This window comes from Pseudochaenichthys georgianus, chromosome 23, assembly GCF_902827115.2.
Source record: "Pseudochaenichthys georgianus chromosome 23, fPseGeo1.2, whole genome shotgun sequence".
NCBI classification, from domain to species: domain Eukaryota; kingdom Metazoa; phylum Chordata; class Actinopteri; order Perciformes; family Channichthyidae; genus Pseudochaenichthys; species Pseudochaenichthys georgianus.
In genome coordinates, this window is record NC_047525.1 from 202,501 (window position 1) to 218,419 (window position 15,919).

Below are 15,919 nucleotides of genomic sequence, written 5' to 3' on the forward strand. Positions count from 1 at the left end.
ATTCAAACGAAGTACACTGGATATAAACTCCCCAAACAAGCGAAAACCTACCCACTGTCTCTGCCACCTCCCCCCATGCCTGGCTCCTCCGGTTTGTATCCCTGTATGTTCCCTACCGCCACGATCATTTTCTCCTCCTGTTGTTGACATATGGAAATAACTGCGGTCCGGCTCTCCCAACATACACCTGGTTTGATTGGCTAGTGCTTGTACTGTCAGATTTACATACGAGGGATTTGATTGGCTGACGCCTCCGTCGAGGCGGCAAAAGTAGAACATTGCTCTACTTTTGCAGCGAGCACCTCGAGAGAAGCTACGCTTTGCTCCCACAATGCAGTTCGGCGAATCGTGACGTCACCCCATTCAAAGTGAATGGGCAGAAGCGTTGAAGCGGCAACGCACGCCGCCGTGTGTAGGGGCCGTAAAGGTGTGTTTTGCTCCGCTCACCCTCACAGCGGGCAGAGCTGCAGGTGCTGATCTCTCTCTCTCGTGTCCGGTTATACTTCACTCGCGTTTATGTCCAAATCCATCAGATCTAGTTAGTTCTAGCCAATGATACGGCTGCTGCCCCTCCCTACACGCAGATCACGCAGACTCAAACCTCATCTTAGGCCCAAATGTGGCGCAAATGAGCTCCGCAGCCGTTGCGAGGTTCCGGCGCTAACGGAGCGTCCACACTACAGCTTCAAAAGAAGCTTGGAGCTGGGCGTGTCTGAAGCTTGGGGATTTTATTCAAGCAACACGACCAACAACCAATCACATGAATCTCCCGCCCCCGACATACAAAGCAAAAAACCCGGGGGATTTTATGGGAGCAATATATCTATATATATATAAACTCCCCAAACAGGCGAAAACCTACCAGTCCCCCCACTGTCTCTGCCACCTCCCTCCATGCTGGCTCCTCCGGTTTGTATCCCGGGAGGTGAAGAGGGTCTGGTCATACAAAACCGGGTGATTGCTACGGCGATAGTTAGTTTCTCCTCCGACTTTTTTTGAAATATAGAAATGAACGGCGGGATATCTCTCCCAGCTTAGACGCGGTTTGATTGGCTAGCGCTTCAGCTGTCAGATTTTCAGAAACGGGATTTGATTGGCTGGCGCTGGCTACTCCGGCGTCTCCGGCGTCTCCGGCGGAGACGGACCGCTCTGCTACCCACAATTCAGTTCGGCGAAAAAGCGAGGCAACGTGACGTCACCCCATTCAAAGTGAATGGGTAGATTGGAGTTTTCGACGCTGTCGACGCTGTAGTGTGGACGGGCCGTCAACACTCGCGACACATGGCCAGCCTAAACAACAATAAGCGCTGCTTGGCAACCGTGTGTGGCGGCAAAGTACAGAGACATTTTGACAGGAGAGATTTAGTTTTGCCGGTATTCAACATATTTTACCAGTCATAGTCCGGTAATTATTTACACTCTAAGAAGAGTCCTACACAACAGACATGGAGGAAAAGGAGTAATGTGTGGAAATATTTCGACCAGGTTAGTGAGTGCGGTGTAGAGGTCAAACTATGCCAAATTAAACTTATATACATGCTATACCTTGCTATCCCCGCAACCTCCGTTCCAGCTGAGAGGGTCTTCTCTCCAGCTGGCCTGATTGTGAATCGCCTCCACACATGAAAGCTGTAGGCCTATAGCTGTCAAACTGTGATCACCAGTTCAATACATTTGACAAATTCGACTTGGTTTCTACACTTATTTTAACATGTATGTATTTAAAAAAATTATTGAAAAAACATTTTTTTTTATAGGATGTGTACATTTCGGTTAACCGGTTAACTGTTTTTTGGGGGGTCGAATATTCGAATATACATTTGCTTTCAAATTCCCATCCCTAATTCACATCCAAACAGAAGATGTGTTTTCCCTTTAACACAAACTAAGGTGGTACAACAGGCCGACACTGGCTCAATGAGACTGCTGTGTGCTGATGGCTTCGTGGACAACAGGCCTTTCATTACCCCAGCCCCATTGGTTTGTGTTCTGCTGTCAGCTCCTGTTACAGCCAGATGATACTCGCTCGCTAAATGAGACCTCCCACTAGCTGTTTGTGTGGAGCCGCTATCTACCATCTGTCGGAGAGAAAACATTCAAGACTTAAACTCTTAGGTCAATTCATGTTTCCTCTGAGGTAGGAGCTTGAGGGGGACAGCGGGAAGGAGAAGCAGCAGTCCTACCTTCAGTCGCTCTGTGGAACTCCTCACTGAGGGTGCTGGTGACATCAGTCCAGAAGGTGTAGAGGATATCAGGCTGTCCATCCTGTCCTCAGACAGAAGAGAGACACTGGTCACCACATGTCCCTGAGTCTTTGTGAGTGACATGTGTTGGCGTTTGATGGGACACACGTGTAGACTCTTGTTCCAGGTCTGTCTGGTGCATATTAGACTTCCCTTAAGGAACAGTCCATTTCATGATATTAGCTTGTATCATTGTTATTCTGGAAATGTAATGAATGGATCCTTTCTGTACAGAGTGAGCCTCTGAGCAGAGACTGGCTGGAGACTCAACACAGAGCACTTCTGAGATGTGCACACACAAACTAGGAAAGAAACCTGGCCAATAATAATGTCTCTATATAGCTATTAAACACTTCTGTTATGTACTGCATGTGTGTGTTGGTGTGCAAACCTGCAACACAAAATGAAACAAATCAAGACTAATACACCTGGATAATATTAGCAATCACAATATTCAGCAAAATCAATAATGTGATCATCACAATGTTATGGAAACTGCCATCACTGAGGTATTCACTGCACACATCCTTCATCAGCATGCACCTTCTGCACGAGTATAAGACAGAGACAACTCAAAGCCTGTGCTCTGTGTAGCAGTTATCAAAGATGAGAGCGGAGAGTGCTGTCAGACAGCGACACACCACAACAACTGAGGACAGTGTCTCCATGGAATTGGACATGTGTGTCTTTTGTTCTCGTCCTCCGTTAGAGAAGCCTGTTGCAGGTCTGCTGCCCAGCTGTGGGACTGCTCCTCCTCACACACAGCACCACCACTCCCTCCTCTGTCTGCACCTTTACGAACCTCTCTTACGGCTTCTTTCACAACGGTATGTGAGATGAATAGAAAATAACATCAAGGCTTTCAGGGCTTCTGTTTCTGCGTTGGCCCACGAGCTCCACTGAAGGTGAATCCTAATGCTACAGGAAACCATGATGCTAACAGGAGATGTGTGCAGGTTCTGATATGTTCCTGTGGCACAGTGAAGGGAGATAGTGAAGCTGCTCAGCTGAGGAGCTTTGCATTTAGACATGTCATTAGGTCTCCATCTCACACCTATCTCTGTGGAATTGGTGAGAGCTTTGCTTCCATAGCAACAGTCTGCTGCACTGATTTGTACTTCTAGGCATCTGTGGAGGTAAGAGAGTGGGACTGGTGAAAGTCATGACGATATGTTAATGACTTCCATCATAACCACCAATCCAACTAAATGCCCAAGGGTCCTGGGAAGCTCACTTTCTAACTTCCCTCACAGATTTCTTTTTAGACCCAACCAACTTGTATCAAACTTCAGTATGGAGTCAGATCTGACTCCTACTTCAGCTCCCTCCACTGAAGGCACTGAAGGCTTCATATTTCAGTGGAATCTCAGAACACCTAGACAGATAGTAAACATGTGTAAAATAGTTCCTCTTTAAGGAGTAAAGATGAAAGACACCGTGTGCTGCCCGAGCACAGGTATAGCGTTTGGCTCTGCTGCACGTCCAGAGTGTTTACACTGCTATCACTACGCTTACTGAAATGCTTCCAGTTCTATATTAACTTTGATTCATATTTGGACACTAAGACTAATTCCTCATTCGAAGATTCTGCAAATGTCCAGAACTATAGCTGGCCGGGCACGTCTTTCTTCCCCTTTACATTCATCCTTTTAATAACACCACTGTAGGTCATATTTCTCAACTTAGATCTGTACTCTATGTTTGACACGCAAGAGACAGCAGAGGCTGGGAGATTGGATCTGCGACAGGAGTGTGTGTGTTGTATAGTGCAGTGTGTTTTGGACTCACCATGGTTACACTAATACAGACTATATGTAATGTGTATTATATATGTAAAGGCCCGCGCACACCAAGCTGACACCAAGCTGACACCAAAGAACTGACACAGACGGACTCCGACTGTTGTGTCGCCTCGCGTCTCTGCGTCTTGGCCATGTGTCGCACTGGAACACACCGCAAAGACTTCAGCCGACAGCCAAGAAGGTACGAACTGCGCATGCGTGAGTGGCAATAACTCTCCTCCTGTGTATTCGTCATTCAAAAGAGGCAACAACCGGAAGACAGACTGCGTGATATAAACAAACAACAAATAGCGTGTGGGTTCCATTTTCACTAGTGATGGTGAGATGAAGCTTTGAAGCTTTCCAGACAATTGGTTCGCAAAAGGGTTCATCTCATGAGGCTTCATCATGGGCTTCATTTGAACCCTGTGCTGACAATACCTTTTGACGCAGCAGCCACTGTAAGTAATAATCTTGTTTAATTAGACTTCTCTATTTCAGTTATTCTACTCTGTATAACTCTTCTGTAGTTACTGTACCTAAAAACGGCGCTTTTGAGAGAATTTAAATCTCAGATCTGATCACGTGAACCTCTCACTCGTCTCAGTATCTATCTCGGCTGCATTAAAATAGGCACGGTCTCTCAGCTGTCGCCCATCAGCTGTTGAGAGTTAACTAATTAGAGGGGCGTGGCCCCACAGCTGTGAGAACTCAGCAATCAGGCGTCCATTTAGGTAGCTCTTTCCTTCAGCGTCAGACGGACAAAGACCTTGGAGTCCTGCGGGAGTCTCTAAGACGGACAAAGACATTGGAGTCCTGTGGGAGTCCCGAGGGTGGCAAAGAGGAGGCAAATCCTACTCTGATTGAGCTAAGTATCGCTGGTGTCTTATTTTTATTTTCTTTAGCTTTCTAGCCCCTCATTTTCTCCATTCCTGTTCATGTGTCTTCTCGCAATTATCACTGGCCCGTGTATCTCCTAATCGCTATAACCGGCCTGCTCTCGTCTATCCCACGTGCTCCACTGACATCCAACACCTAGTTTCAGGCGGCCTGTGGAACTGCCAGTCAGCTGTTCCTAAGGCTGACTTCATCTCTGGCTCCGCCTCCCTGCAGTCCCTGGATTTCCTTGCTCTCACTGAGACGTGGATTACTCCATTCAACACATCCACCCCAGCAGCTCTCTCCACAGCATATTCCTTCTCCCATACACCCAGACCCTCTGGCAGAGGAGGGGGCACTGGTCTCCTGCTCTCTCCCAAATGGAGCTTTTCCCTCTTCAAGCTACCTAACTTCACTCCTTCCACCTTTGAATTCCATGCCGTCACAGTAACCCATCCTATACAATGAACCATTGTTGTTCTCTACCGTCCACCAGGAGCCTTGGGGGACTTCTTGGAGGAGTTAGATCATCTCCTCTCACACATCCCTGAAACTGGCCCTCCCGCTGTACTTCTCGGAGACTTCAACCTCCAGACGGGGAAGATAGACGAACTAACATCTCTGTTAACCGCCTTTGCTTTCTCACTGTCTCCGTCCCCACCGACTCATAAAGCTGGCAGTGTCCTTGATCTCATATTCTCAAGGAACTGCTCTACTTCTAACCTCTCTGTAAACCCGCTCCACACATCCGATCACTTCTTCATTTCATTCTCTCTACCCCTTTCCAAACATAACAAACTAATCTCTTCTCATCCTGCACCTGTCCGCCGTAACCTCCGTTCCCTCTCCCCCTCTACCTTTGCCTCCTCGGTGCTCTCAGCCCTCCCTTCCTCTGACTCGTTCCAACTCCTGCCTCCAAACTCTGCTGCAGAAACTCTCCTCTCTACTCTCATCCTCTCTGGACTCTCTCCGTCCTCTCACATCTCGGCAGGCTCGTCAGTCCCCTCCTGCTCCCTGGCTAAATGACGCACTGCGTGCTAATAGAACCGTCCTTAGGGCAGCTGAGCGGAAACGGTGGAAATCCAAACACCGCGACGACCTCCTAACCTATCAGGCTCTCCTCTCCTCTTTCTCTGCTTCCATCTCTCAGGCAAAAAGCACTTTCTTTCAAGACAAGATCCAATCTTCCTATTCCAATCCTAAACAACTATTTTCCATCTTCTCCACCCTCTTGGACCCCCCAAAGCCCCTCCCCCCTCCTCCCTCTTGGACCCCCCAAAGCCCCTCCCCCCTCCTCCCTCTTGGACCCCCCCAAAGCCCCTCCCCCCTCCTCCCTCCTGGACCCCCCCAAAGCCCCTCCTCCCTCCTGGACCCCCCCAAAGCCCCTCCCCCCTCCTCCCTCCTGGACCCCCCCAAAGCCCCTCCCCCCTCCTCCCTCTTGGACCCCCCCAAAGCCCCTCCCCCCTCCTCCCTCTTGGACCCCCCCAAAGCCCCTCCTCCCTCCTGGACCCCCCCAAAGCCCCTCCCCCCTCCTCCCTCTTGGACCCTCCCAAATCCCCTCCCTTCTGTCAAGCGACTTTGTTAACCACTTTGAAAAAAAGGTTGATGATATTCGCTCTTCTTTTTCTGACTCACCTCTACTCACCGCTGGGTCTCCAGACCCTCCTTCCACCCACACACTGACCTCCTTCTCCCCTCTCTCTCCAAGTGAGGTTCTTACCCTCATTACCTCTGCCCGCCCTACCACCTGTCCTCTGGACCCTATCCCTTCAAACCTCCTTCAGACTATCGCTCCTGATATTCTACCGTTTCTCACCCATTTCATCAACACTTCTCTAACTTCTGGTCACTTTCCAAACAGTCTCAAGGAGGCAAGAGTAAACCCTCTCCTAAAGAAACCCACTCTCAACCCGTCTGAGGTTATAAACTACAGGCCTGTCTCTCTCCTCCCGTTCCTGTCACTTGAACGCGCTGTCTTTAAACAACTCTCCTGTTATCTCCATCAGAACAACCTTCTGGATCCGCACCAGTCTGGTTTCAAGGCAGGTCACTCCACAGAAACTGCCCTCCTTGCTGTCACTGAGGAACTGCACACGGCTAAAGCAGCCTCCCTCTCCTCTGTCCTCATCCTGTTGGACCTGTCTGCTGCATTCGACACGGTGAACCATCAGATCTCCTTCGCACTCTCCAAGAACTTGGAGTTTCAGGCTCTGCACTTTCCCTCCTCACCTCATACCTCAAAGACCGTACCTACAGGGTAACATGGAGAGGGTCCGAGTCCGACCCTTGTCAATTAACTACAGGGGTCCCTCAGGGCTCTGTTCTTGGTCCCCTCCTCTTCTCCCTGTACACAAACTCGCTCGGATCTGTCATTAGCCCGCATGGTTTTTCATACCACTGCTACGCTGACGACACCCAACTAATTGTGTCCTTTCCCCGCTCAGAGACCCAGGTCGTCGCACGCATCTCTGCTTGTCTAGCTGACATCTCTCAGTGGATGTCCGCTCATCATCTCAAGCTCAACCTTGACAAAACTGAAGTGCTTTTCCTTCTGGGAAAAGATTGTCCCTTTCTTGACCTGACGATCAACATCGGCCCCTCTGTTGTTTCCCCGACTCAGACTGCAAGGGATCTGGGAGTGACCCTAGATAACAAACTGTCCTTCACTGCAAACATCGCTGCTACAACCCGCTGCTGCAGATACACGCTCTACAGCATCAGGAGGATGCGTCCCCAGCTGACCCAGAAAGCGACGCAGCTTCTGGCCCAGGCTCTCGTCTTCTCACGCCTAGACTACTGCAACTCCCTCCTGGCTGGTCTACCTGCATGTGCTATCCGACCTCTGCAGCTCACCCAGAATGCAGCGGCTCGCCTGGTCTTCAACCTTCCTACATTTTCCCACACCACTCCGCTCCTCCGCTCCCTTCATTGGCTTCCGGTAACTGCTAGAATTCACTTCAAGACTCTGGTACTTGCGTAGCATGCTGCAAATGGATCTGGCCCTTCCTACATCCAGGACATGGTTAAACTGTACACCCCAGTGCGTGCTCTACGCTCTGCATCAGCCAAACGACTCGCTGCACCCTCGCTGCGAGGGGGACCCAAGTTCCCATCAGCAAAAACGCGTGGGTTTGCTATCCTGGCTCCAAAATGGTGGAATGAGCTCCCATTGACATCAGGACAGCAGATAGCTTACACACCTTCCGGCGCAGACTGAAAACTCATCTCGTTCGACTCCACCTCGAGCGATAGAATTACTAACAAAGAACTGCTAACAGAGCACTTATATACTAATAAAGGACTGGCTTATCTATAGCCAGTTGAGTAGCACTTGAAATACTTGGCTCTATGAAACCTGATGTACTTATATGATTCTGTTTTCTTCAGGGTTGTATCTTCCTGGTCGAATGTACTTATTGTAAGTCGCTTTGGATAAAAGCGTCAGCTAAATGCAATGTAATGTAATGTTGAACACAAACCCCCTGTTGGTCAAAGTGTGTAAAACAGGCAGATTGGACATCTCAACAGTGTGCTCTCTCATACCGAGTTCCCATTGAGTAAAGCTTTAGAATAACTCTAAACAACGAACATTAAATCATATTTTCATGTTAACAATATTGTTTTTATTCCAGTTGAATGATTGTGATTGAAAAGCCTAAGGAGGCTGTTAAACATTGCAAAGAGGGATTTTAATTCCTTAATAATATTCATAAACTTAACCATGTTGTAGCTTGAGAAAGGCTAAACCATATCAAAGAATACATTTATTAACTACATTATCTCATTTAGCTGTAGATTTTATAAACAACAAAAAATATGTATTGTTCAGTCGTTGAACCAGGAACCCTGCGGTCGTGAGTCAACTGCTTTCCAGCTGAGCCACAGCACACATATTTATTCCTGTATTTATTCATTAATTTATTCATGTTTTCACTCCTACATTTATTTATGCTTGTATCTATTTATACTTATGACATGTTCCGCCATCTATATGAGTGAGGGTCTGAGCTCTCGTGATTCCATCGTGTCCCCGGGCCCGGGTACAGGAGGGGTAATATGGTTCTTATTATACATCCATGGGTATTATGAGCGTTGTGGTTCAACGGTTCAACCGTTCTGAATCGCTTCCTGAAGCAGTCACGTGGTGTCGACAGGCAGCTAGGCTTCGTTTGTCATCGATGACGTCACTGGCCAAAAACGATACAAGCCTCGATACAAGCTTCACAAAAAGCTTCGGGGATTACTCGACACACGCTCCGAAGCCTCGGCACAATACGTAACATCACTAATTTTCACTCTACAGCGAGAAGCTCACGGGGCTTTCCCGAACCTGTGTCGAGAGCTGGAGTTAAATGAAATCTCAGATTTGCCTTCTTAATAGTTTGTTTGGGTCCCTCACTTCCGTTTCGCTCCTCATGCACTGATTCGCTAGCTGAACAGCCAATCAGTTTTTCGGCCTGACGCCCACCAACGGCCAAAATCGGCTTGGTGTGTCCGGGCCTTAAAGGTATTACATTACGTTTGTTCAGGTACCCACTGTTACGGGGACGTTCTAATACAATGGACCATGATACCATCGGACCATTGCTATCCTCCTGGTTCCAACTTTTTTTTTTTTGCGAAAAATCAGTTGACCCTGAAAGCTTTGTCGCCTTGTATATGCATCCATTTAGCTTTAACATTTTTCACAAATGTAATAATACTAATATCATCATTGTCATCATCTAGTTAGCTGTGTAATGTGCACATGATGGGGCGACAGCATGCCTGAATGTGTGTGGAAATTGTATTTTGATTGTGAGAAACATAATTATTCGGATTATAGCAAGAGCAGAGCAGTAGCGCCCACCCACCCACCTTGATGATCTCATCGATGAAGCACACATGAGTCACAGGGTCTCTCTTCTTCAGCAGGACCTTCTGCAGATGTTGCACCTGGAAGATATGGAGGACATTAGGCCTGTATTAGGAGTCCTTGAATGTCTGTGTGTGCAGTCAGCTGCTGGGGAGGCTGTACCTGTCTGCAGGCAGCACATATCTGGTCCATCAGTTTCTCAAGGTGAGTCCACAGAGCGGCGCGGAACGCGGCCGTGTTGCCTGGTGTGGGCAGCACTGCCCGGCCCGGGGCCGCTGAGGGACAGAGGGCACACAGAGAAGCATTAAGGATGTTTGGAACAAAGGCCAATGAAAACGTATTTTCTGCTGGCCAGCTTGATATTGTTTTTTATTCTGAGTTTATAGCCATATTTTGTTAAAGTAAAGTCTTATTTATCTTATTAACTTCAAAAGCTATGAAAATACCTGACTTAACAATTTGTTAATCCATCTCTAAAGTCCTGCTAACCCTAATCCTAAACCATCAGGGGTTCTAAACTCAGAGCACATTGGTTTCCGCTCAAGACGTACATATTTAAAATCACCACACACATCTAGTTTTATCTTTGGAAAAGCCATTGGTATTGTTCAAAGGTTACACCAGCAGGAAGAGACAGTCCATATGTTTGGGACTATTCAGGGATAGATTCATCTGCATGTGTTGCTAGTGCGTATGTGGGGCCGAAGGACAGCATCTGTAGCGAGTTATATTAACTACAGCGTGTGTGTTCATGGTAATGAACACACACGCCACCCAGTTCAGCAGCGTGTTTCATTGCTGTGTTTTAGGACCAAACAAGCTGTATGGGATAGAATAGATATATAAGGCTTTGGATACACACAACACATGGGTTAGTAAATACATTCATTGTTGGGTTGGGACTTTTAATGAGTTGGTGAATAACAACAACATGGAATATCACCAGACTTTCAAAAAAGTACCATGACCATTTATCCTTTTGCTAATTTCAAATGTCATTCAGTGATATAGTGCAGAGAAGAGCAGGGGAAGGATCCTAGGCCCTCAGAGCTTGTTATCTGGAAGCATTATGCACAATAATTAGAAACATTATTTGGCCACTTCATCAGAGCCATGAAAAGGACACACGCCTCCAGCCAGGACTGACTATTCTCTGGGGCCATGTCTATTCCGGATCCAGCCTACTCACAAACTGGGCCACACTCTCTCCTCTTTTAGAAAGAAGGACACAGTACCCAGAGCCACATCCTCCTTAGGTCTCACCTCTGGGGTTGGTGGGCTGAGTCAGACCTTTGATGTCCAGAGCACTGTTGATGTTGTCCTTTATGGTTGTCCTGTAACCCCCCACCACTGAGCTGATGGTCTCCCTCAGACTGCCGAGGTTATAGAAGACCTGGAGGGCCGTGCCCACCTGGGTTGGATTCTGACAGGTGGAAGGAGAGGAAGAAATAAGTCACGGTGGTTTGTGGCACACCACACAGCCTGGATAGAATTACTAACACATACTCATTGGTGCTTTCTGGTTGAACAACAGAAGATGATTGGACTTATTTGGAGAAATATCTAATGTTATCCTCATCAGGACACAGTCAATACTCAATCCCACGCTCGCACGCACGCACGCTCGCACGCACGCACGCATTCACAGCTCACTGGAACAGATGAAGACAGCAGGGGGTGCTGTAGCACCTGACTGACACACGTCTCTGTGTACAGATACACAAAACGATACGCAGCGTGTCGATCACTGAGCTTTACGTTACTATAGGTTTCTTTTGAAACTGAGTCCAGCCAGCTGTTTCCATCCGGCTTCAGTCTTTAGACTAACGTACACAATACATCGGCATCGGGTTGCTTTTCATCTTCTCAGTCATTTGAAGCAACGCAGTAATTAAGCTTGTTTCTAAAATATCCTTATATTCCTATTATCGCACATTTTGTTTTGTTCTTTTTGAATTTGATCTTTTCTTTTTTCTTTTCTGTCACTGGTAGGAATGAGCCTGCATGAGATTGATGCTGTACTGTCTGAAGTTACCTTTTCCACTGCCTGCCTGTGGCAGAGAGTATTTAATTGTATCTGCCATCTTTTAAATGTATGACTCTGTAAAGCAACACATACAGTTTAGGTAATTTAGATATCATTAAATGTACAAAATATTGTTATTTAGTACTTGATACAAATGTACACACCAAACATATACTTGCATTATAAATTCACACATTTTAATTACACGTGGCTCTCAGATGTGAGGTGTTTCGAGGGTCCTGTACAGACAGTATGCATGTGCATTATTGAATGACCAGGCAACAATATATTATCAATGCTTTCCAAAGAGCTCTTTAGGCCTTGGACAACAAAGAAAGGGCATCTGCAAGTTGATACTGTACATGTTTAATCCCACCCTCAGCAGACAGTATGTGAAAGGGTCCCACACGGCTCCCATAGGCATGTCTATAGTATTGAAGTGTATGTAAATCCCTGACTGTTCACCAACTAAGAAGCGTCATGTAAAATATGTAATGTAATCATCTAAATCAAGCTTCAATCCAGGTTTGCAATGGCCATTTCTTATATAGCTTCTGTTGAAAGAAGTTTGGAATTTAATTGCATTCAGTTAATTACATTTTTCAGACAAATAATGTTAGAAGAGAGTTTTTCTCCGTGGGTCAGTGGAGCTCCCACTCAACAGATGGACTCCGGGTCTCTGCTGGCACAATCAGAGCACTGATGTGAAACAAGCTCCCACACAGCCGGCCAGCATGCCCAACTGCTAACCAGTCAATAACACACAAGCATCAACTGTGTGTGTGTGTGTGTGTGTGTGTGTGTGTGTGTGTGTGTGTGTGTGTGTGTGTGTGTGTGTGTGTGTGTGTGTGTGTGTGTGTGTGTGTGTGTGTGTGTGTGTGTGTGTGTGTGTGTGTGTGTGTGTGTGTGTGTGTGTGTGTGTGTGTGTGTGTGTGTGTGTGTGTGTGTGTGTGTGTGTGTGTGTGTGTGTGTGTGTGTGTGTGTGTGTGTGTGTGTGTGTGTGTGTGTGTGTGTGTGTGTGTGTGTGTGTGTGTGTGTGTCCATATGGCCACACATAACGAGTGACAGAAGTTCATAACAAGGCTACTCGAGCAGGAGTTAGTCTAAAAATACTTCCTGAGGGGGAACACACGGGGGAGAGAGGAGTGTGTGTGTGTGTGTGTCTCTGTTCAACAGACAGAGAACAAGGTGAGTGAACGTGTCTAATTTAGAAAGAACAGCCTAATGTCTAGGCATGGGAGTAAAGCCAGAAGCTAGGACTTTGGAGAGGACTGTGGAGGCCCAGTACCCAGCTTCACACATGACCTGGTGCCCTGCCTGTACACACGCACAGCACATAGATATGATATGAATCAACTTAACACTTCCTGCACAGATGATTTATATTAAAAGGCCTTAGGTGGCAACAAAGGCCTGAACCCTCCCTTTCCGGGAAGGCACTTATTATGAAGGAGTTTGCACACGTGTAGAAGTAGATGTGATGCAAATGAATGATTGAGTGAACACAGTATTGTACAGTTTGAAGACGAGGGCCTGAAAAGGTACCAAGACAATAATAGAGCCTGATGCAATAAGAAACTGTCCATGGACCAAGAGTTGGCAAAGCAATGTGTATTCAACTGAATGTCACTACTATAATACATAGGAGCATAAAGAGATATCTAAACATCGTGTTGTTGTAAAGTCATCACTTTGGTATGGCACACACCAGAATGATGGCATGGCGTGGCGTTCAAGGACATCTGCCCTGATCATAGAGAGACATGCCTAATGCACAAAGCATGGCTGCAGCACTAGTGCCCGAGCTGGAGCACCGTACCACACTCCTCTACACACTGGCAATATGTCATCAAGGACACTAAGCAGACACACACTATCTTTAATGGGACACTGGCCCCCGGAGAGCCAGGCTTTCAGGGCCAGATGAAGGACAACACATACAGAGAGTGCTCTTCCATGTCTTATCACAACCAGCAGCAGAAACATCTAATCACATTTCATTTAAAAAAAATCAGAACACAAAAAAAGTGGAAGAACTCGGAGGAAAAGCAAAAACACAAAGGCATCGGTGATGGCATAAGACATTCACCAGTCTGTAGATAAACATGGACACTTTCACAACAGTAAATAATATCACTAACAACTGGACAATATAAACACATCTCTAGAATTATTTCTACTTATTTATTCATTATGATATTTGAATGAAACATGATATGTATGGCTTCTCAACACGGGGCTCACAGCTGTAGTTGCAGCATGAACCCCAGGGTAACGTGTTCAGAGTGGAGAGGGTTTGTACCTGGATCTCCATGCCTTGCTCCAGCAGCCTCTTGGCCTGGTTCTCCACCTCCAGCCTGGCTCTGCTGATCAGCAGCAAGTCGTTCTCAATCACTTCGATCCCACTCAGATCCACGCCCTGCGACAGGTAGTCTGGAGCACGTGCAAAGAGAGACACATCTCAAGTTATTACATGTTCCATTTCAAGTTATTTCTATATGTTCCAGTCTGTGATTATGCAATTTGAAGACCTAACAAGATGAGGGGCCGTTATGGACATTATTCAGAAATACCGTTCACATACATTTGAAACGCTCTCACACACACATATGAAATCCAAAGTTATTCACATTTTTGTTTTTAAAAAACAGCGAAGAAGCGCATATTTCTAAAAAGCGAAAACAAAATGTTGTCCGTTTGCGATTGTTCCACCATGTTTGCTCCGCAGCCTGCACACAGCTTAGCTGGGACAGCAGCGTTGTTAATAATATCCTGGCCTCAGCGGGGTGCAGTCTCTCCCAAGGGGACAGGAAGAGGGGCGATAGCTGACCGTCCAGCGTGTCCCCACGTGCAGCTCCAACAGACGGCTGCAGCAGCCACGTTCATAGCGTTCTCATAGTCTCTGCTGAACCCACTAACAGATGGTCACTGCTCCTCCTGGCCACAGTGCGGTACAGAAGCTGCCGACCCTACAGGGGACCACCTGGTCAGGATGAGCAGCTGGGCACAGTAGTCGTGCTTTAGCAGAGACCTCGCCCATGTAGCAAGTGACCGTGTGTGCGTGACCATCATGTGGTCACTCCAATAAGCCATTAGGGTGTTTTCTTCCCGCATGCTGGGATGTATGACTTGTTAATCCTAAATGTATATAATAATCTATGTGTGGGTGACACTAAACATTTAGGTCCAATTTAGTTTTTTAATCTGTAACCTGATTCGCTATTTCTTTGGTTTGTTGCATCAAAATGATCATCTCCCAAAAAACAGTCCTGCTCCACGGAGTCAGGGCATGTCAGGATTCTAATGATACACTTGATGTTACCAGCAGGTACTCACTCAGCTGCTTCTGATACGGCCAAACGAGTGCAGCGCCTACAATGGAATGACATCAGCCAAACGCTCTTCATCAGTCAAAACAAAATGTACAGAGTCATCTACAGCCCATGATGAGAGGAGGGGGGGCAGGGGCCGGCTGCCTCCCAGGACTGATATTTAATCATGAATCATGTATCTATAGCTCCAGATGTTTTGCTCTTTTTCCAGAGACAGAGACAGAGAGAGGTATAAGGGAAACCAGGGCGTCGGACAGGAGCCCCCTGCTTTGACCAAACTACAAAGCTTGCCAGAGATACGAAGCAACCAGTGGAGCTCTGAGTCTCTCTGTGAGAGAGGGGGGGGAGAGGGAGCGTAATGTGCTCAGTCTGATGTGCCATGCTTGAAGACACATACTCACACAAAAACACACGGGTTGCTTCCCAGAGGATGTGAAAAGATGTGCCCTTCTTCCTGTGCTAAATCAGTCACATGGCAGAGCGTAGAGAGAGCGCCCACACTAAGAACATCACTATAAGCTGGATCGCACTGAAGGGACCGTGGAGTCCACACGGTGGTCAGCCCTACTGTTGTGTTCTGATCAGAGGAAGCACAGACACCACACCAGAAGCCATCCAGATCTCGCTCTCCTCAACTCCGTGCCGTGTGGGGTCAACTGTTCTCTCAATGCTATTATTCATATTGTTGCAAATAAAATAAATGGGGACTCTAAACATTCCATTCAGTTGGGATTTGTTTCTGTAAACTCTGTTGTGACTTCTTTGTTTGTGAACGCTGAAGTTAGATAATATGTTCGCTCCCA

General features: G+C 47.0%; 1 protein-coding gene across 1 annotated transcript in view; it reads right to left on the bottom strand.

Moving 5' to 3' along the window:
* cog5 (component of oligomeric golgi complex 5) overlaps positions 1-15,919 on the bottom strand; it is a 76,843-nt gene that overhangs the window by 15,055 nt on the left and 45,869 nt on the right. Inside the window, exons 7-11 of the mRNA XM_034075274.2 lie at positions 14,087-14,217; positions 11,022-11,181; positions 9,921-10,033; positions 9,761-9,838; positions 2,184-2,265 (exon numbers count right to left, since the gene is read on the bottom strand). Of these exons, the coding sequence (XP_033931165.1) occupies positions 2,184-2,265; positions 9,761-9,838; positions 9,921-10,033; positions 11,022-11,181; positions 14,087-14,217 (564 nt within the window). The remainder of the gene's footprint in view (positions 1-2,183; positions 2,266-9,760; positions 9,839-9,920; positions 10,034-11,021; positions 11,182-14,086; positions 14,218-15,919) is intronic.